At 38.1% G+C, this 23,249-nt stretch overlaps 1 protein-coding gene across 1 annotated transcript in view; it reads right to left on the bottom strand.

Moving 5' to 3' along the window:
* The window catches only part of vwa3a (von Willebrand factor A domain containing 3A), a 67,964-nt gene that overhangs the window by 37,075 nt on the left and 7,640 nt on the right, over nt 1-23,249 (bottom strand). Inside the window, exons 4-14 of the mRNA XM_056454310.1 lie at nt 22,458-22,559; nt 22,246-22,352; nt 17,742-17,867; nt 13,758-13,857; nt 13,612-13,674; nt 12,945-13,076; nt 10,757-10,895; nt 9,821-9,924; nt 7,383-7,463; nt 6,383-6,480; nt 2,502-2,621 (exon numbers count right to left, since the gene is read on the bottom strand). Coding sequence (XP_056310285.1) covers nt 2,502-2,621; nt 6,383-6,480; nt 7,383-7,463; nt 9,821-9,924; nt 10,757-10,895; nt 12,945-13,076; nt 13,612-13,674; nt 13,758-13,857; nt 17,742-17,867; nt 22,246-22,352; nt 22,458-22,559 — 1,172 coding nt within the window. The remainder of the gene's footprint in view (nt 1-2,501; nt 2,622-6,382; nt 6,481-7,382; nt 7,464-9,820; nt 9,925-10,756; nt 10,896-12,944; nt 13,077-13,611; nt 13,675-13,757; nt 13,858-17,741; nt 17,868-22,245; nt 22,353-22,457; nt 22,560-23,249) is intronic.

Raw genomic sequence — 23,249 nt, 5'->3', positions numbered from 1 at the left:
GGCTCACCAAAACTGGACGACAGAAAATTAGAAAAAAGTTGCCTGGTCTGATGAGTCTCCATTTCTGCTGTGACATTCGGATGGCAGACTCAGAATTTGACATCTACAACATGAAAGCATGGATCCATCCTGCCTTGTATCAACGGTTCAGGCTGGTGGTGGTGGTATAATAATGTGGGGGATATTTTCTTGGCACACTTTGGGCTCATTAGTACCAGTTGAGCATCTTGATTATTGTTGCTGACCATGTCCATCCCTTTATGACCACAGTGTACCCATCTTCTGATGGCTACTTCCAGCAGGATAATGCGCCATGTAATAAAGTGAGAATCATCTCAGACTGGTTTCTTGAACATAACAATGTGTTCACTGTTCTCAAATGACCTCCACAGTCACCAGATCTCAATCCAATAGAGCACCTTTGGGATGTGGTGGAACAGGAGATTCGCATCATGGATGTGCAGCCGACAAATCTGCAGCAACTGCGTGATTCTGTCATGTCAATATGGAGCATAATCTCTGAGGAATATTTCTAGTACCTTGTTGAATCTACGCCATGAAGGATTAAGGCAGTTCTGAAGGCAGAAGGGGGTACCAGTACTAGTAAGGTGTACCTAATAAAGTTTTTTTTTCTTTACCATTCCCACAGACTTGTTAAATGTTTGGACAAACCTGATAAATCTTTAGCTTGTCATCATTTAATAAAAAAATAATGATTATTTGAATCAAAGCAATAGTTTATTTATATATAGTATATAGTATTTAACTGTAACATATACTGAATTTTACTGTTGGACAGTAATGCTGTATGTTACTGTATTTTAAAGTTGCATAGTGAAAATATCTAACAGTAAAGATTTACAATACCGTAAATACACACACTACAAGGCAAATAGCACTATAAAGGTAAATACAGTACTTTTGCTGTAACTGATTTACAGTAAGTTACAGGCGAACTGAACTGTAATATGAACAGTTATGCAGTATGTTACTGTATTTTGAAGTTGAATTGTGAAAATAACTATGTTTTACAGTAAAGATTTACAATACTGTAAATGCATATCCAGCAAGATGAATGGTGCTGTAGATGTAAATATGGTATTTTGCTGTAATTGGTGTACAGTAAGTCACTTGTGAACTGCTGCCAGTAGGTTACTATAGATTCTACAGGAAATTGTTAACAGTGCGGAAACAAAACAATTCTTGAGTTTTTTTGGACAACTTAATTTTTTAAAATTTAGTCCACTTAAATTTGTAAGGTTATTCAATGTGTTGGGACATGAATGAATTGTGTGGAACCCAGTATTTTTTACAGTGCATATAAAATAGAAAATGGGGCAACCCATTGTCCAAAATCAATTACAGCAAAATACCATATCACATTTACAGCACCATTCATCTTGCTGTATGTGTATTTACAGTATTGTATATCTTTACTGTAAAACATAGTTATTTTCATAATTCAACTTCAAAATACAGTAACATACTGCATAACTGTCCTACAGTAAAACTCAGTTCATACTACAGTTCAGTTCACCTGTAACTTACTGTAAATCAATTACAGCAAAAGTACTGTATTTACCATGTTGTGTGTGTATTTACGGTATTGTAAATCTTTACAGGTAGTCCTGTCGCCTCACAGCAAGTAGGTCACTGGTTTGAGCCTCGGCTGGGTCAGTTGGCGTTTCTGTGTGGAGTTTGCATGTTCTCCCTATGTTTGCGGTTTCCTCCAGGTGCTCCGGTTTCACCCCACAGTCCAAAGACATGCGGTACAGGTGAATTAGGTAGGCTAAATTGTCCATAGTGTGTGTATGTGTGCTGGAAGGGCGTCCGCTGCTTGAAACATATGCTGGATAAGTTGGCGGTTCATTCCGCTGGGGCGACCCCAGATTAATAAAGGGACTAAGCCGAAAAGAGAATGAATGAATAAAATAGAAAATCTCAGGATAGAAAACAGGGTTTCTACAGGCTTCAATTCAAATTTAAGGCTTTTTAAGACCTTTTTAAGACCTTTTTAAGACAATTAGACCTGAAATTTGAGACTTACACAAGGTTAAACGCTTAGGATTTTTCTAATGGACCAGTTAAAACAGTAAAAAAACATTAAAAACAAATATTATTATAAGGAAGATAATGAACCCATATCAGTAAGTAGAGATTACTAAAAACTTTTATTGAGATTGAATGTTAGTGATTGGATGGGTGTCTGCTCGATTGGGTAGCTTTACATGAAAATAGGAGAATGAAGAGCTGTTTAAAATGATTTAAGACCTACAACACAATATTTCAGTGAATTTAAGACTTTTAAAGGCCTAAAATTTTGTTTAGATTACATCTTTAGATTTTTGAACACCCTACAGATACCCTGTATAAGGACTTCCAGTGATAATCTGCAGGAGAACAGGAGACTGAATGACTTAGCAGATCACAATCTGTCATGCTGTAAGAGACTGAAATCAGGCAAGAGAGTCTGTGTGTGTATGTGTGTGTGTGTGACCTACAGGATGACATTGAAGCTGTGTTTGCCGGCCATCTGCTCCTGCAGGAGTGTCCGCAGCGCATGCTGGATGTGGAGCTGGAGGTGTGTGTTCATCACAGACATGTCCAGCAGAACCTGCACCCTTCATGGAGACACAAACACACTCCTGAACACTGGATAATGCTCACAACATGAGGTTAATAGAGTCACACAGAGGTTAAATCCTGGAAATTGAAGATCAATATTCACTAATACTTCACTTTATCTCACATGCTGAATACAGCACACTTGTAAAGATTTCTGTAAATTACACAGTGTTTAACTGGAATATGGACTGTATGACGGTAATGCAGTATGTTACTGTATTTTAAAGTTGCATTGTGGGAAATATTCACTTGGAGTCGTCAAAAAAGTGTTTCCAATTTGCTGTGAATTGAAATACACTAAAATATCCAGTGTGAAACCTGGCTAGAAAACGGTAATTTACCACTTGGACTATTTTACAGTAAATAGATAAATTACCTATATGCTTTTTTATTATTGTATGAAAATAAATTACAGATGAGAAGACTACAAATACTGTATATTTAACAATAACATACTGCATATTATTACAATACATGTGCAGCTAGATAAAATGGTGCTGTAAATATTAATACAGTATTTGTGCTGTATGCTTGATTTGCAGTAAGCTACTGTAAATACTACAGGGAATTGTTAACAATGAGTGTGTGTTTTGTGTTGTGTTTTTCAATTACTGGCAATCGAGAGCATTTCAAAAGCCTATCAAGCTTGTAAATCACACTGTCACTGTTGTTTCGAAATTCTACGCAGTTCAGGATTATGATTGCAAGGCTATTTCAGTTCACTTTTGGAAGTTGAATAATTTTAGGACTGAAGTCCACATGAAAATACGGTTGAGAACTGTAAAACTGGCAAAACTGGGAGTCATTGAACAAAGAAAACACAATTTCAGTGTACACTCTCAGAAATAAAGGTACGCGAGCTGTCACTGGGGTGGTACCTTTTCAAAAGGTACAAATTTATTCCTAAAAGTTCCATTTTAATACTTCAAGGGTACATATGAGTGCCTAAAAAGTACAAAAGTGTTCCTCTTAAAATTTGTAGGTGCTAATATATACTTTTGAGGTACCAATATGGACGCTTTAAGTACAAATGTGTACCTTTTGAAAAGGTACCACCCCAGTGACAGCTCTCGTACCTTTATTTCTGAGAGTGTAGTGATATACTGATTATGTTTTTTCAGTATGATTACAAAAAAATTACAAATTTTATTACTTTATTTTGTTGACTATAAGTTAAATTCAAGTAGTAATAGACTGTAAGATTACAGTTACTGTAGGTTTGCATTTACTTGTTTCTTATCGTGAGGAGAATGTCTGCTTGTGGAGCAGTATCAGCAGATATTAAGCAGTCAGACATTTGAGTTTCAGCGCAAATTAAATGTGTTAAAGAGACCATAAAAATAAAGTAACTCCAAAAATATATAAAGTTGAAGTCAGAATTATTAAACCCCCTGAATTATTAGCCCCTGGTTTTCCCCCCAATTTCTGTTTAATTTAGAGAATATTTTTTTCAACGCATTTCTAATCATAATAGTTTTAATAACTCATTTCTAATAACTGATTTATTTTATCTTTGCCATGATGACAGTAAATAATATTTGACTAGATATTTTTCAATATACTAGTATTCAGTTAAAGTGATATTTAAAGGATTAACTAGGTTAACTAGGCAGGTTAGAGTAATTAGGCAAGTTACTGTATATCGATGGTTTGATCTGTAGACTATAGAAAAAAAAATAGCTTTAAGGGGCTAATAATACTGACCTTAAAATGGTGTTTAAAAAATTTAAAACTGATTTTATTTTAGACGAAATAAAACAAATAAGACTTTCTCCAGAAGAAAAAATATTATCAGACATACTGTGAAAATTTCCTTGCCCAGTTCTACACCATTTGGGAAAAAAAGAAAAAGAAAATCAAAGGGTGGCTAATAATTCTGACTTCAACTGTTTATATATATATATATATGAAAAGTAACTTGTTTGTACTAAACATTGTACTTGTACGTTCAAATATTGAAAGTATATATAAATAAAACTACTTGCTGACAAAATTAATGTGATGAAAGGTCACTTATGAAAAGGATCATTCCAGTCCTTGATTCTGATCAATTGAGTCATGTTCGAAGCTGTTTTAAATTACTATAAATTTAAAAACTATATATTTAAATATAATGATAACTATATTTGTGTCCACACCAACAAATGATCATGACCTGTTTAATTTGAGTAGTTTTTTATTTTGTATTAACCCCTTGTGACCAGCAGGTGCTTCTACTGCATCTGACCAGTGAATCCAGCGTGTGTAATCTATCTAATCAAACAGTGAATTTAGCACAAGAGCGTAGCAGAATAACAATAACAACACACTATTTCCCGCCAGCCTTTTAAGAGGAGACAACATAAAGATGCTGAAACTATACTGGATCCCACAAATACTTTAAAAATAATAATACATTTGCCGGCTTGGCCAGCGTAGAATTGCAATCATGCATTTATTTTGATCAATCCTTCCTATAAAGATAGATAATCATCTTTAAATAATCTTTGGAAAGAGGGCTCAACATCAAGCGTTTTGCGCAACCCAGGCTCATTCTGAAAACGTAGTCCCGCAGACGTTTCTGGAGACTGCGAATTATGTAGCCGGAGTTATGTACGGTTGCATTTCGATATTTAAGCGAACACTACGGGGCGGTTTGACGCCGTGCCTTTTCGTGCTTACCCGCTCACCGCTTAAATCTGTGTGGAGGGCTTTCCCGTCCAGTTTGTCCAGTTAGCTCATCGTGTGCATCGGTGGACTTAAGATGCAGAGAGGAGTTGACCACGACGACCGGGTTCGAGTCCGGGGAAGAGCGGTTCCAGAAAAAAAGGTAGGACAAAAACAGAATCCGAAAAACAAAGTAAACAAGTTCATAACAGGGTGAGAATGTGGTAAAATCCGAAAATGTGGTAAAAACATCAGACGAGGGCTTTTCTTTTTCTGGACGGCTTTTGTAAATTGTTGGTTGGGTTTAGGGAAGTAAGCGGGCGGGCGGGTCAATGATTGGTGAAACTGGTTGGGTTTCAGGAAGGTGGAGGCTGGGTTGGCCAATTGGCCGGTCGCCCAGTCAATTATTCAGTCAGTCAGTCAGTCAGACAGACAGACAGACAGACAGACAGAAAGACAGACAGACAGAGGGTCGTTCGACAGCGGCCTCTGGTGGGTTTACACGAGAACCGCCGGACGCGAACGGCACTCGGCGAGAGACGTCCGAAATGCGAAAAAGCGCACACAGCGGCCTCTCGCGAATTCGCAAAAACAAAAACCGGGAGGTATTTACGGTCTCCAGAAATGTCCACGGGACTGGTTTTGCTTCTATACAATGTCGTCTGTAGTTTTAAAGTCCTTTATATTTTAATGGGTTGAGGCTGACTGTGAAAGTGATTCCAACAACAGGTTTATAACTTCTAAATGCAAGTTTTGTCACTGTTTTGTTGGAGCACACTTGCTTATAGATATCCTTAAAGGTAACATACTGGGGTACTAATATCTAAAAACCTTTATTTTAACTTCACAGGACCTTTAAATCACCTTTCTGATGCTCAATTTGAACTTCAGTAGATCATCTCGACTGAAGTATCTCCCATTTGATTGGCTGATTATTAGATATTTGCCTTTATGTGCATTATAAAGTCATGGTTGTGCTCTCTGTCATCTGCAGTGTCCTTCAATACACACAGTACAGTATGCTTCCTTTAATTTGTGAAGTGCACTTTGCGGAGAGCTGCTGAAATGACTGTGACACACATTGAGTCTGAGCGCGTGCTCTTCTTCTCACCTCTGCTCACACACACTTCCCCAGATCATCCGACTGCTCGTCTGGTTCAACCAAGCCACTCTCCTCTCACACACACGCACCGCATGCAAGAGCCGCTTCTGCATAACACAGAAAACAAAAAAAAAAAATTCATAAGGGTTTGCTGTCTGGGCTTTCACTGCCTTTCTACACCTTCCTGTCTTCATGTGTTCAATACATTTTTCCATTTTTCCTGTGTCATTTTATTTTATTACGCATGACTTCATTTGTAAAAGTTGCTTTCTTTTCATATATGGATTTCTTTGGTTGTTATCAACATTTGGTGAAAATTTCAAGTCAACAGCACCTTTAGAAATATGTTTTCTGAGAAAAATGGTGGCATGTTCAATACTTATTTTCAACGCTGTATAAATAAAAAAATTATAATTGCTGTTAAATTTACCAAACACCATATTAAAACACTTTCATCAGTTTCATGTTTCCTTTTCAAATGAAAAGTTCTATTTCCAGAGTGTTTCTGCTGGTATTGGCAACCTTTACAATTAAAATTGGGGTTGCATGTTTGTCCGTATTTGTCCTCAAATACAAAATACCTCAGATCCCAACGTTTTGCATTAAAATCACAGACAAAGTGCCAAATTTACTAACAGTTTACATCAGCACAAATTGTTTTTTTAAAATCTCTATAGACTAACGTATTCTGAGCCACTTCTTTTGACATTTTTAGTTATTCACAAAGATAACAATAATCCTGTTTTTGAATCTGCCACTATGCTGTCACACAGGCATTTGTAGCTCCGCCCTCTTTTGATAAGAGCACAATCTCATTTGAATTTAAAGCGACAGTCACCAAAATGACATAACTAGGATCAAAGCCTAAAAGGAGCACTTTCAGAGTGTTATTAAAGATTATTTGTGTGGTATTTTGAGCTGACACTTCACACACACACTCTAGGGACATCAGAGATTTATTTTACATCTTGTAAAAAGGAGCGTGATAGGTCCACTTTAAAACATATACCTGGTAGCTGTGCAGCGATGGCAGATCAACATGCAGATTCTTCACAGACCCGTCCGGCCAGTCGACCTGCACCATGAGCCTCTGCAGACCGACACAGAGAGATATTTCAGATTTTCAAAGTGCTGTATACGCTTATTTCACGCGGCCGCCATTTTAAAGAACCAAAGCGAGGCTGCGGTGGGAAGAAACCCGGAAGTAAAGGACCAGCACTGTAAACATTAGAGTAACATGCTGTGGACTACAAACCTTCAGCTGTTGCCGAGATTTCAAAATAAATGGTGTAAACATTACTTAAATATCATTTAGTTCAGTTTAATTTAAACAATTAAAAGCAATTTAGCATCAAACAACATCACAATCTTTTTAAGAGTAATACGCTCAAGTGTCCTCCTAGGCTTCAGTTCATGGCACTAGTTAAACACCATGGGGACGCTTCCCTGCTTCAGTCTATGTAACCCGGTGAGCCATAAAACACTGCAGTCCTCAGTAGCACACCCTCATGTTGTCTGTAGCAGTGTTGTCCCGGTACTGAAGTTTTAAAACCGTCCATTTCCCGCTAAGTTAACAATGAAGCGCCGCTGAGCGTGGATGACTCGACTGATCTTCACGGCTTCTTCGTGCTCCAGTCTCCGTGTATCGGTGTTCACTCAGTTCACTGCTCTTCAACGAGTGCAAACACAGATACACGGAGACTGGAGCGCAAAGCATCCGTGAAGATCAGGTCGAGTCATCAAGCAGATCGCTTGTCTGTGTTTGTACTCGGTAAACAGCGGTGGGTGAACTGATGACCTTCTCGGCCAATCACAAGCATTTCTGTTGAGCACGTGAACACAATGGCAAATCAATGGCTGCTTTAAGACAGCTATCAACAGTGCCTTAAATGTTAGCGGGTGATTAACGGTTTTTCTTTTATTTCAGCATCGTGACAAGTCTAATATAGTAAAAGAATCTGTTCATTAACTCGAGTTTGATAAATGGCATCTAAAACGTGTGTTTGGGAAAGAAAATGTTAGCTAACTAGTGCCATTTCCCTTAACTTAGCTGAAATGAGCTCTGATAGCCCTTTTTATTTTCACCATTCATTCAGAACGGACCTTCGGGTCACTCGGAAGGCGGTGAAATGATAAATTTGTGTCACTTTCTCTTCGCTGATAAGATATACAGCCAGATACACAACGTTCTTATGTAACTCCCAACAATACTTCCGGGTTTCATCCCACCGCAGCCTCGATTTTACTTTAAAATGGCGGCCGCGTGAAATCAGTCTATGGGTCAACAGAACAGACTCAAATGTCATTCTATAACTGCAGGTATATTTATTTGGCATTTTAAAAAGTTCATGGAAAAAACTCTTTTTAAACAACAATTGTTTCCAGTATTTTATTGAAAATGGGTGGCGTGGTGGCTCAGTGGTTAGCACTGTCACCTCACAGCAAGAAGGTCGCTGGTTCAAGCCTCGGCTGGGTCAGTTGGCATTTCTGTGTAGAGTTTGCATGTTCTCCCCGTGTTGGTGTGGGTTTCCTCCGGGTGCTTCAGTTCCCCCACAAGTCCAAAGACATGTGCTATAGGTGAATTGAATAAGCTAAATTGGCCATAGTGTATGTGTGTGAATGTGAGAGTGTATGGGTGTTTCCCAGTACTGGGTTGCAGCTGGAAGAGTATCCGCTGTGTAAAACATACGCTGGAATATTTGGTGGTTCATTCCGCTGTGGCGACCCCTGATTAGTAAAGGGATTAAGTCGAAGACAAATGAATGAACACACACCTTTCACTGCTTCTCGTCTTATCAGTGAGAAAAATAAGATTATTATCTGTTTTTTTTCAGCCTGATCTCACGAAAAAACGTAAGTATTTTACGTTTTGTCAGTTTAGTGGCTAATTCGTACGAGTTCAGTCGTACGAAATTGTACGATTTTAAAAAGGAGGCGTGGCACCTAACCCCACCCCTAAACCCAAACATCATTTGGGGAGGAGCAAATCGTACGAAACTGTACGAATTAGATCATACGAATTTATCCGAATTAGCCACTAAATCAAAAAGTTACGAATTGCTGTGAGATTGTGTTGGTTTTTTTGCATAGATAATTCCACCAATTTAAAGGTATTTTTACCTTTTTAGGTAATTTTTTACCCAATTTAAAGCTTTTTAACTTTATTTTTATTATTTATTTTATTTTATTATTGAACTGTTAAAGAAACAAACGTGTCAGAACCAACAATCTAATTATACGCACCTAATATTTACAGCAACACTTTTACAGAAAAAACTGTGTAGTTATGGCATGTACCATCTTGAGATCTTGGAAAAAGTAAGTAAGATGTTTTATAAATCATCAAATATGGAAACATTTTTATAAAAAGCTAAAATAAAGTAAATAAACGATGGCATTGGACACCAAATGTACCTGCATTCACAGAATCTCTCACACACTCCTCACCTCATGCACTGTAGAGGAAACAGTCTTTCCCAACACCGGCACAAACATCTCATGTGGAGAATATGCGTTTCTGGCCAGCAGCTGATACAGATCCAGCCTCTGAGCTGCATGGACAGACACAACGTTAGCCATTAGCAGATGTACAATCAAACCCACACATGCACAAACATGCCAGCAAGATGGTCAGATTGAGGGTTTTAGTTTGCTGCATTGCTGATTATTTAGAAAGCATCTTCAACTGAGTTTGACTTTGGAAGCCAACATTAAGGGCCAGATTTACTAAGCGTTTGGATCAGCACAAACCCTCTTTGGCTTTAAAAACACTGCTGTCAGGGTTTACAGAAGACACGCAGGCTGAAAGGCTTGGACACTGTGAACTGTTTTTTTGCATATGCATTTGTTTTAGTTCTACAATGCCAAAATGTAGGAGAGAAGTGTATGTATGCTGTTTTTTAACACTGATTCTGCAACTGTCCCATATAGCATATAAATGTGGGCCACTTTTATTATAAACACTTATATTATAAATCAACATCATCATCATCATCATCATTATCATCAACATCATCATCATCATCATCATCATTATCATCAACATCATCATCATCATCATCATCATCATTGTTTCTGTGCATCTGTGACCTAATATGCAATGCTTTGTGTATTGTGTTGTTCTTTATGGAAACGAGCAGCTGTGTCAGTGTTTTCTATTTATGTCAACAGATTATTTTATAGGACTGTGCTCTCCAGCTAATTTGATAAGTCTGGCTCATCGTCTCATTTCTAAATCAGTTTCCCACATATTAAAACTCCTGTCTTGCTGATTATTCTGTCTCACTCTGAAATGTATTAGTTAGAGTGTCATATTGGTCTTGAGTGAGGAGTGAAGCTCTCAGATGTCCTCGTGTCAGGGTTTGAACAGAGTTTCACACTCACCCTTTAGGCCGTGTATCTTCAGCCAATCACTGGAGGTTTGCTGTGAAGGATCTGAGGGGGTGAAGATCAGTGGAGCACTGAGAGCAGAGTGCACAGGACTGAGCTCAGATAGAGAGAGACCGGACAAACCAGCGGAGATCTGAGAAGCAAGAGGAGAAAACAGAAAGAGAAAAAGGACTGGTTGAAAACATGTACAGTGTTGTCTGTCAGGTGTAAAAATTAAACACAAATGATAAATATATTAATACTAAAAATTATTCTGTACTTAATACTAAAGATGAAGTAGTTATTCGCCCTCTTGTGAATTTTTTTTCTTTTTCAAATATTTCCCAAATTATTTTTTTACAAAGCAAGGAAATTTTCACAGTATTTCCTATAATATTTTTTCTTCTGGAGAAAGTCTTATTTGTTTTATTTCGGCTAGAATAAAAGCAGGTTATAATTGTTTTAAAGCCACTACAAGGTCAATATTATTAGCCCCCCTAAGCTATATCTTTTTTGCGATTGTCTACAGATCAAACCACTGGTATACAATTACTTGCCTAATTACCCTAACTTGCCTAATTAACCTAGTTAAGCCTTTAAATGTCACTTTAAGCTGAATACTAGTGTCTTGAAAAATATCTAGTCAAATATTATTTACTGTCATCATGACAAAGAGAAAATAAATCAGTTATTAGAGATGAGTTATTAAAACTATTATGTTTAGAAATGTGTTGAAGAAATCTTCTCTTTGTTAAACTGAAATTGGTGGAAAAAAATCCAACTGTAAAATTGGCTTTTATGGGGTAAATGCCGAAGCATGCTAATAGGACTTTTAATTTGCCAGCAACCTGGGTTAATCGTTTCCGGTGAATTGTATGCCAATGCAAAATCGGCACGTTTAAGGTCTGTTTTCTTTAAAAATCAGTGATCTCCACTGGCTGAGTAATATCTGATATAAAGTCGGTCTCAGATTGTAGGAAGCACTGCATTCAAATTACATTTTACGCTTGAGAAACTAAATGAATGCCAAAGTCTGTTTAACTGATTTTATTTTAATTACATTACAACATCAATGCTGTAAAAGGAACCGTATAAAATGGAAAAAACTCACAATAACAGGTCACCGGAAGTTTATCAGAAAGGGAAACACACTAGCTCGGCATTTACCCTATTGTCAGCATTTCCCTCTCTTAATTCAATCCCACGCAAACCATGCTGGGACCTACAAATCCCAAAACCAACCAACCAACACAATTCCTTCATGTTGTCCCAACACAACTTAAAAGTTTGCAAATGTAAGTGGACTGAACATAAAACAAGTAAATTGGCCAAAGAAATTACAAGAATTGTGTTGTTTCAGCTCCTTTTAAACAGGTAGTTTGAACAAGCAGCAGTAATCTTTTTTTGAGTGTATGTGGGACTCAAAAAAGTACATATTAATATAATATTAATCCTCTTTAAAGTAATATATAATCCAAATTTAACATTTTAAAAACAGCCTTAATGTAAATATATTTATTTGAATGTTTTGTACATTTCTAACAACACTTTTTTGTACTCTCTTTAGGTGGCCTTTTATTTAATAAATATTCAATTAATATTATAATATGATATACAAGTCTTGGCTGGAAGGGCAATGCATAAAACATATACCAGAAAAGTTGGCGGTTCATTCCACTGTGGCGACCCCTGATAAATCACGAACAAATCCAAAGGAAAATGAATGACAAGTCGACTATGAAGACCTTTTTAAACAACAGTTGCTTCCAGTATTTTATTGAAAATGGGTGGCGTGGTGGCTCAGTGGTTAGCACTGTCACCTCACAGCAAGAAGGTCGCTGGTTCGAGCCTCGGCTGGGTCAGTTGGCATTTCTGTGTAGAGTTTGCATGTTCTCCCCATGTTGGTGTGTGTTTCCTCCAGGTTTCCCCCACAAGTCGAAAGGCATGTGCTATAGGTGAATTGAATAAGCTAAATGTGCCATAGTGTATGTGTGTGAGAGTGTATGGGTGTTTCCCAGTACTGGGTTTCAGCTGGAAGGGTATCCGCTGTGTAAAACATATGCTGAAATATTTGGTGGTTCATTCCGCTGTGGCGACCCCTGATTAGTAAAGTCGAAGAGAAATGAATAAACACACACCTGTTGACATGCAGAGTCAAATGCAGAATTGTTTTCTGTGTACTGTATGTATAAGTGTGTATCACCTGCGAGTCGACAGTGACTGCTGTGTCTCCATCTCCACCCTGCCGAACGCTCTGAATGTGGGCAAGAACATCTCGAGCTGCTTTAATCTCCATCCACAGCAGATCTACATCTGTGCTGCTGTCTACTACACCCTGATCAGCACACACACGAACACACACACAACAAAGCAGTCACAACAAACACCGACAACATCCAAACTTACCTGAAGTTCAATGCAAATAAACATCACAGCATTAGATCGCTAAAATATTGAGGGATTTATTACTTTGCAAGATGATGTTAGCTCTCCTCAAGTTCTCAGATTTATAAGTTAATAAGGTCACGCTTTATTTTGATGGTCCTTTTGTTGAATTTAAGTTACATTGCATCTACATGCCAATTACTTCTCATTAGATAATAAGTAGACTGTTTGATTGGGGTTAGGGTTAGCGTAAGTTGACATGTACTTGCTAAGTTTCTTATAGTCAGTTAAATGTCTGTTGAAGGAGCAGTATCAACAGATATTAAGCAGACAGTCTACTAATACTCCATCAAACTGGACCATCAAAATAAAGTGTGACCGTTAATAGTAATACATTTACATAATAATAGTGTATTTTATAGTGTGTGTCAGTTAAGTGGTAGGCTGTTTGTAATTATTTTTAAGATTAACTTAATACAGATTACCAGAGCCTCAGAAAACAGATGATATCTCCCACCGGAAATTGCCGCCATTTTCTTCACAGTGTCCTGAGGCGGGACACATCAGTCAGACAGTGATGAAGAACATGTTTCTGTGTATGTTATTATAGCAAAGGAGAGTGTAGACTCACAATGGCGGCTGGACTGCTGCAGTTGTAGGCGACCGCATGAACTGAGATCATCGGGTGCTGAGCTAAACAATCACATATACCCTCTACTGTCTGATCAGGGCTGAAAATACAGTATATACAGTCATCAGATCATCAGTATGTCAGCTCTCACACTTCACATGAGTAGTAATTTAATTTCAACGCATTGGACAGAAACAGTAGCTTTACTCGCTAATTATTTAGAGCAACTCTGTATGGAGTTTGAGCAACATGTAACACATGTAACATCTTAAATTAAATATTACAACAGTGTTGTAACATACTTTACTGTTGCTGTTTTGATTGGGTGGCAACAGAGGTGAGGATCCAAATGCAGATTTATTTGAGAGTAATCAGGCAAGCAAGGCTAGTACATGTGCAAGCGGTTGTTTAAGGGTTTATACAATTAAATATATTAATCGTTTATATAATTGTAATCACAGGAGGGAAAGTCGAGGCAGGTGGCAAAACAGCATAAACAGTAAACAAGGGGTCAGAAACACAAATAAGGAAGGACTTCAGGAGCTTCAGTTTTGAGTATCTAATCAAGAGGTGACCTGGAACTGGTGTGTGACTGCGGTGCATGGTGAGATATGTAGTTTGTTGACAGGGAGCATTCTCCACGAAGGCTACATCGCTGGTGATCATAATAGTCACAACACTGTTACTGCATGGTTTTAATCTATCAAATGTTTGTCAAGCACACTCAACTGCATGACGCACACTAAGAGGCCATTCACACAGAACATATTTTTCCTTTCCGATAGACTATTTTTCTATAGTTTCACAATGTAAACACACACTGGATGGACATGTGTGATTTTTCAACTTGACACGGTGTCTAAAAAAGAGCTTCAAAAGATGCAAGATGCAAGCATAACAGTCAATCACATCCGTCCTGCATATTTACATTAAAAAGCAATAGAAAAGTAGCACGATGGAGAGGAAAAACACATTCTGTGTGAACGGTCTCATAGGCTGCACAATCAGCTAAAATGTTGCTAATTTAAATTCTATGAGTGATATATAATGTGTTACCAAAAATGATTGAGGTTTATGTATTATACGATAAGTTGGCATATTGATTATTTCGACAGGGCTCCCAGCAGCCATGCGTCCTACCTAACTAAACCTAACCAGCATATGCTGTTTTTATACTGCACAACAAACTTTTTTCTGCTCATATTTCCATTCGTTGTTCTCTTTTGGCCAAAAACGCCAGATTCAGAACTCATAATTTTTGGTAGCCGACAATTTGGTGCATCCCTATTTTAAAATAATTGTGACAGGACTACCAGCAGCCATGTGTCAAAAACGACCTAACCAGCCTATTCTGTTCTTATTCCACGAAACAAACTTTTTTCAGCTCATATTTTCCTCGATTGTTATCATTTGGACAAAATGCAAGATCCGCCCGATATTTTTTGGTAGCCGATAATTCAGTGCATTCCTATTTTTTCTATTTGAAATGACTGTGACAAAACTACCAGCAGCCATTGGTCCTATACCTAACCAAACCTATCCAGCATATGTTGCTTTTATGCTGCACAGCAAACTTTTTTGGGGTCATATTTTTATCCGTTGTTCTCTTTTGGCTAAAACTGCCAGATCTGCAACTGATCATTTTTGATCTCTATTTTAAAGTAATCGTGACAGACCTACCAGTGGCCATGTGTTAAAATCTACCAATCCAGCTTATACTGTTTTTATGCTGCGCAACAAACTTTTTTCAGCTCATATTTTCATCTCTTGTTCTGTTTTGGCCAAAAATGCTGTAATCGCAACCGATAATTTTTGGTAGCTGATAATTTGACACATACCTATTTTAAAATGATTGTGACAGCACTACCAGTGGTCATATATCAAAACCTACCTATCCAGCAAATGCTGTTTTTTATGTGGCGAAACAAACTTTTATCATTCATTTATTTTCCTTCAGCTTATTCCCTTTATTCATCGCCACAGCAGAATGAACCGCCAACTTATCCAGCATATGTTTTACAAAGCAGAAGTCCTTCCAGCTGCAACCCAGTACTGGGAAACATCCATACACACTCATTCACACATACACTATGGCCAATTTAGTTTATTCAACTCACCTATAGCATGTGTTTGGACCGTGGTGGAAACCGGAGCACCGGCAGATTCAACCAATAATTTTTGATAGCCGATAATTTGTTGCATCGCTACCCAGGCACAAAACGTCATATGACGTAGGTATTTGGTTATATTTTGGTTGCGACGTCAGGGAACAAAATCTAATGTAAGTATAACATCAAATGACGTCATAATAAGACGTCTATACAACGTCAGTATAACATCAGTAGATGTTGATCTTTGGTTGGTTTAAATTTGTGGCATTAACTAAAATCCAACGTTATCTTAACGTCTTAATGTTAAGTCCATACAACGTCAAAGTGTAACTTCAGTAGACATTGATCTTAGATTGGCTTTAGGTTGTGGAATTAACCAACCAAAGTCCAACGTCATCTTAACATGATAATGTGATGTCCATACAACGTCAGTATAACATCAGTAGACTGATCTTTGGTTGGTTTTAGGTTGTGGAATTAACCAACCAAAGTCCAAAGTCATCTTAACATCATAATGTGACGTCCATACAACGTCAGTATAACATCAATAGACATTGATCTTTAGTTGGTTTAAATTTGTGGCATTAACTAACCAAAATTCAACGTCACCTAACGTCATAATGTGACGTCCATACAACGTCAAAGTGTAACATCAGTAGACATTGATCTTAGGTTGGTTTTAGGTTGTGGAATTAACCAACCAAAGTCCAACGTCATCTTAACATCATAATGTGACGTCCATACAACGTCAAAATCTAACATCAGTAAACATTGATCTTAGGTTGGTTTTAGGTTGTGGAATTAACCAACCAAAGTCCAACGTCATCTTAACATCATAATGTGACGTCCATACAACGTCAGTATAACATCAGTAGACATTGATCTTTGGTTGGTTTAAATTTGTGGGATTAACTAATCAAAATCCAATGTCATCTTAACGTCATAATGTGACGTCCATACAACGCAAAGTGTAACATCAGTAGACATTGATCTTAGGTTGGATTTAGCTTGTGGAATTAACCAACCAAAATCCAACGTCCTGATGACGTTGGGCTACAATGTCAATCTGATGTCATATTGACGTCCCGTGCCTGCAGGGTACTTTAAAAGTATTGCGATAGGCCTACCAGGGACCATATGTCAAAATCTACCAGCCCACTTTTTTCAGCTAATATTTTTGTCTGTTGTTCTCTTTTGTCCAACAACGCCAGATCCGCAACCGATAATGTTTGGTAGCCGATAATTCAGTGCATCTCAATTTTAAATTGATCGTGACAGGCCTACAAGGAACCGTGTTTAAAGCCTACCTATCCAGCATATCATTATTTTTGAAGCAGTGATTAATTAAATGATTTGATAAATGTCTTTAGATCATAGTTTATTCAGCTTTTCATCTTTTTTCGCTGCAATATCAGTAAACTGTGCACCCATTTTACAGCTGCATTATTTCCAAAAGTATTTCTCTTTTTAATTTCCTTCAAGGGCATAGAGTTATGAGCCTCAAACCAAATGAACTCACTCCATTACAACATCTGACTCAAAGCGAGAGAGTGCTGAAAGACTAAATTTCACGATTAGCAATGCTGGTGTGTGTAAGCGGGCTGCCTCTGCTGAACATTTTACATTCCCAATTTGCACCTTTGTCTTTTCCAGACGAATATCGCCACGCAGCTCGCTTCAAATCTGTTTCTCTGTGGAGAAGATGTGAAAGATTTTGACTTCCCGAACACTGCTGCCTCGCTCTATTACACTGCTAGACGAGACAGGCTATTTTTTTCTCCTCAGACGCCGGCCAATTATAGTCTCCAACTATTTGAGGAGAATGTCTAAAGGCGAGTGTGAATGTGAAGGAAATGAAAAGGCTGAATCTGACCGTGAGCCCAGGATGATGAGCAGTGTGTCCAGCTCAGAGCGCCTCAGTGCCCTCTCTAGTGCCCTCAGGAGATCACAGCCTCCACCAGCCTGCAGATGCTTGACCCACGCACAACACTGCTGGAGCCTAGAGTGTGGAGCAAAAAATATATATATGATAATAAAAATACATTCCAGAACATGTGGACTGCCTCCATGGACGAGCTCCTGGCAGGCTAGCATCTTGATTATTCTGCAGTTCCTTTCAGGTTATTCTCATTGTGTGGGTTCTTTATGCCATGATGCATTATTAGAAACTCAAAAAAAGTATACTATATTAGAAAGGAGCAAGACACATGGTACATCCAATATACCATGCATCCGGAAAGTCTTTATAGCGCTTCACTTTTTCCACATTTTTTATCTTACAGCCTTATTCCAAAATGGATTAAATTAATTCATTTACTCAAAATCATACACACAATACCCCATAATGACAATGTGAATAAATTATTTTTGTGACCTGAAAAATCACATGTACATAAGTATATTTCAAGAGTTCACACTTAGCTGATGACTGGTAATAAGCTTGTTTGGCATGTTGTCCCGGGAGAGACCCCTGAGCTCATGAGATCCTCGAGTCCGGGGCTCCCTCCCATTTGCAGGGTGAGAGGGGAGTTTGAGCTCAGGTAGATCTCGAGAACCCCCCTCCACCCTGCTGCTTAAGAATTGCTATGAGGGTGTGTTGATGGTGGAATTTGACTATGGTGCTGATTTGATTAAGCCAATTTACTTAAGTCTTATGTTTGGCCTGTGTGAAAAAAACACACGCGAGGACAGGGAGAACATGAACTCCGCACAGAAATGCAGACTGGGTAGCTTGGTGGAGACCCGAACCAGAGGCATTCTTGCTGTGGGTGACCTATAGAGAAAGACAGGAGGAGAGAGGGTGGGAGGGGGGATTCTTCAAGGCGAAGATGACTGAAGGTAAGATGCTTTGGTTATTTATACTGAGTTAGGAATCGTCTGATTGGTGGTTCGTACATTAGCTTGACTCAGGGCCAGCTGTGTCAATCATAAGCACGTGATCCTCTCGAAATTAGTTTATAGATAAACTTCACATGAGATCAGAATGTGTTAGCTTTTTTTAGCTGATTTTAAGTTTTAGAGTATAATATGTATTATTCTCAATAATATTTGTAAAGGACACATAGGCTCTATATGTTCTTCCACCCTGTTTAGAGCATATTATGGGCATTTTTACGCAGTGGTGGAAAGAGTACTGAAAAATCATACTCAAGTAAATCTACCATTACTTGCCCAAAAATGTAGTGCAAGTAGAGTAAAAGTATGTGTTGAAAGTAGACCTTTCAAAAATACTCAAGAGTAGTGAGTATTACACTGTAAAAAGCTGATGCATTTACATCTAATTTGTGGATGTGTGTAAACGTAACATTCTGTAGTGCATTTAGTTATTGCCCAGCAGGCACACAACATCATAAGACGTTAATATTAGGTTAGATTCAGGTTGTGATGTCAGGTGATCAAAATTTCAGCGTCTAAGGACAACGTTGTTTTGTAAAATAATGTCAAATTACATTGATATTTGGTTGATTTTAGGTTTTGTTAGAAAGTTACCAAAAACCAACGTTGAGCCAATATCTTAAACCAGCGTCATATAGACATCAAATACTGACATTTATTCATCTGGTATGAAAACCAAAATCCAACATCTGATAGACGTCATAGTGGTAACATCCACACAAGGTCAAGTTGTAACATCATTAGACGTTGATATTTGGTTGATTTTAGGTTGGACGTTGGAAATTGACGTAAGCCTGACATTGGGTTCTGACGTCAACCTGATTTTCATTTCAAAACAAAATGCAACGTCCCTGTGTGTTTAAAAACATTTCGGTCATCATACACTGCAATTATAAATCGCCCATGTCTTGAGGTAGTTCATTATGATGCGAATTACTAATTGGACAGGAATCACAGGACTGATTTTTCTTATCCCCATAGACAGGAAAAAATAAAGTAGTGACTGCAGATTGAAGGAAAGTAGTGGAGTAAATGTACTGATACTGCACTAAAGTGTACTCAAGGGAAAGTAAAAGTACACATTTATAAAACTACTTAGTAAATTACAATTCCTGAGAAAAACGACTCAATTACAGTAATTTGAGTATTTGTAATTTGTTAATTTACACCACTGATTTTACGTTATAGCTAACGTGGTTCAAACGATGGATCTGTGACAGAGAAACTATGGGTTTTAACAAACACTTGCCACTAAATTATTCTTTTCCCAAACAATGCATGGTACTATGATAGTTCAGCCGCGTCATTGTTTGGGAATTTCACCCCAGAGCGAGAGGTGGCAGTAATGAACCAAAAAGTTTGTTGTCGACCACCGAAAAACAAGAAGAAAAAGAATTCGTCATTCTCGCTATCATAAGGATTTACTTTAATCGGCTAGTCACCGGCTTCACAGCTCTGTGAATGTCAGTGCCGTCACTTATTGGTCCGCAATGGGTTAATGTAGCTTGTGTGGACGCTACTGCGCTACTTGACTAATAAAATAGCTTCACTACTGAAAAGCTATTGAATTTAGAAAGTAGCGACGCTACTGCTGCGCTACTGAGAAATGTAGTTAAGCTAGTAGTGTCACTACTTGTAGCAGTGAATATCCCTTTAATATTCTGGGGTCGCCAAAGCGGAATGAACCACGAATATCACAATACTGTTCAATATTACAATTATAACAATATTAACAGCAGCCCTCGTGCACAATATACAGCTCTAGTGGTTGCCTAGCAACATAAAAAGCACAGCACACTTCTTTTTTTTCTTGTCAACTAAACAGGCAGTGTGGTTCGCCTCACGTTCCTCAGAACTGAAAAGTATGATCAGTGTGAACAGCCACTAAAAGTACAATATCAGCCCCTGAAGTGTATATAATAACCTAAAAAGTACAACAATCCCCCATTTTGAAAACATACCGCCCCAGTGGCAGCTCTCATAGCTTTATTTCTGAGAGCGTAAAGCAGATAAAGTGAGGATTGCGTATTTGAGGTGGTCTGAGGTATCTACTAATATCTACATACTGCACCGTTAGCTTAGATTCATTTTCCACTACTCTGCGTCTCTCTGTCAGAGCTACCTTTGAGCTGTTTCATCACGATGCTTCAAAAACACAAACGTCTCGAAGACTCTTTTCATCGATGTCAGAAACACGGCCTTCATCCTCACTCATTATCTCAGCGTTTTTCCTCTCCTGTCCTTTCATCCCCTCCTCTCCAGTGATTTCTTGGCGTCTAATACAAGTACAAACAGTTCTCACATGTGCCCACTCATCCCTCATGACGAACCCAAAATAAAACAAGCAGTCTCTCGAAAAAGACCCCGAGCATGCTAATCAAAATAATGGCCTGGTAGAGCTGTTCCTGCTACCCAGAGGCCTTGATTGAGCATTTCCAAGATAACCCTTCTATTATATCCACCCCCCCCCCAAAAAAAACTAAAAACTTTAATAAAACATTTTTTAAAATAACAAAAGTATGTTTATATGTGTATTTAGGGACATTTTGTCCTGAAAATATTAACGGAACAACCGCCAGTATGCCTATTTTTAACCATCTCTGCCTCACATTCAGTTACAATATCATGAAAGTCTAATGTTCAATGTTCTAGTACTCTACTAAGTTAAGTAAACGTATGTGTGAAACATCTATTTTCTGTATTATTAGTTATTTTAGTCTGTTTATTTGTTATTTGTGTCTGTCCCTGCGTTCTGGTTAACTCTGTTTTTCGATCTTTCTGAACGAAATGCCAATTGTACTACATCCAATCAACTCACAGTAGAAAAAACAAGCCACGCCCACTGTTTTCTCATTTAATATTCCACTTCCCTAGGAACTGCGTCACAATACGTTCATGCGGACTTTGAAGCACTGATAGCAAAAAACGTGACTTGCTCCAAGTGGCATTGAGACTCCTAGAAGGCACTGAGGCGTGTCATTATTGTACTCTCATTAACTTGTACATAGCGTTTAACTATGTTACTGTAATATACCAGTGAATTTCCTATTGACTTTTAAAAACATTAATATGAAAATACATATAAGTCAGTTTTAGACATGCCATGTTGTGTCTGATTTGAGTTTAGCATCTTGAGCTAAAGCACAAAATGGGAAAATGCATACCTGTCAAGCCTCCCTTTTTTTTTGGGATTCTCCCGTATTTTACAATTGTGTCCTGCTCATAGGCGGAGGGTGAACAAACTCCAGGGTAAGGCTAAACCTGCTATAAATGGTAAGCATATCTAAGTGGGAACTCTTGAATGCTTTTATTAGAGATGTGTACATTTTTAAAGTGTCACCTCTATTATAGAATCAAATGTTTTGTATGTTGCATTATTTAACTCCAGTTCATGGAAAATGGCTGGAAAAAGCTTGAAATATGTTGGCAATTCTAGAATGAGCCACGTACATAACTTGTGCCTTATAGGAAACATCACTCACCTCAATGGACAAGTATTTTTTGGTTCGTCCCAAAGGCTGCTGACCTCTGAGGCGAAGGACAGAAGATACAGCTGTTTTTTGAAGCACAGTTGCTCCTCAATGAGAGCCTTTGATGATGTACGATGAGCAAGAAAAGCAGAAAATGAGCAGTGTAATTCATTAAATGAGCTACATAAAGCAGTGTTGAAGCAGTGACTCATGTGGGATCTTACTAAGAGCCTCTTCTGTAGGTCTGCTAGTCTCTCTGTAGAGCAGTTCATATCAGACGAGTCGACAAGTACCGCGACTCTGGAACCGCTCACCACGCCAAACACCTGACAGATCAAAACACGCCACAGATTCAACCTTACAGTGTTACCAAAATCTGCAGGTTATTTACTCACTCCCTTCTTTCTTTTTTTAGTCCAAAATTGTTTTTGTTTTTTTTAAGGAAAACATACATTATATTTTAAGTTATATTCAACATAGAACAACCCAGCAGACCCAGGACATCTACATGACATACAATGTCGTGGGACGTTGTATTTTGTTTGGAAATGAAAATCGTGTTGACGTCAGAACTTCAAGTCAGGCCGACGTCAGTGTCCAACGTTGGACAGGCGTTGCATTTTGGTTACTTTCCAACGCAATCTAAAAACAACCAAATATCAACTTCTAATTATGTTACAGCTTGACGTTGTGTGGATGTTACCACTATGACGTCTATCTAACGTTGGATTTTGGTTGTCATACTTGAGGTATAAACGTCAGTATTTGACGTCAATATAACGTCAGATTTTGGTCACCTTCCAACACAACCTAAAATCAACCAAATATCAACATCATTTTACGTCGTTATTGGACATCAAAATAACATTGTCCTTAAACACTGGGGACTTAAATCTAACCTAATATTAACGTCTTATGACATTGTGTGTCTGCTGGGAAAGTACAGTAGATCTAGAATCACCAAATACACTCCCATATATACTTCCGACCCATAGTGCTACAAGTGAACCATGAAT

Source organism: Danio aesculapii, chromosome 3 (assembly GCF_903798145.1).
Source record: "Danio aesculapii chromosome 3, fDanAes4.1, whole genome shotgun sequence".
Taxonomy (NCBI): Eukaryota; Metazoa; Chordata; class Actinopteri; order Cypriniformes; family Danionidae; genus Danio; species Danio aesculapii.
This window is presented reverse-complemented; position numbering and strand designations above follow the sequence as displayed.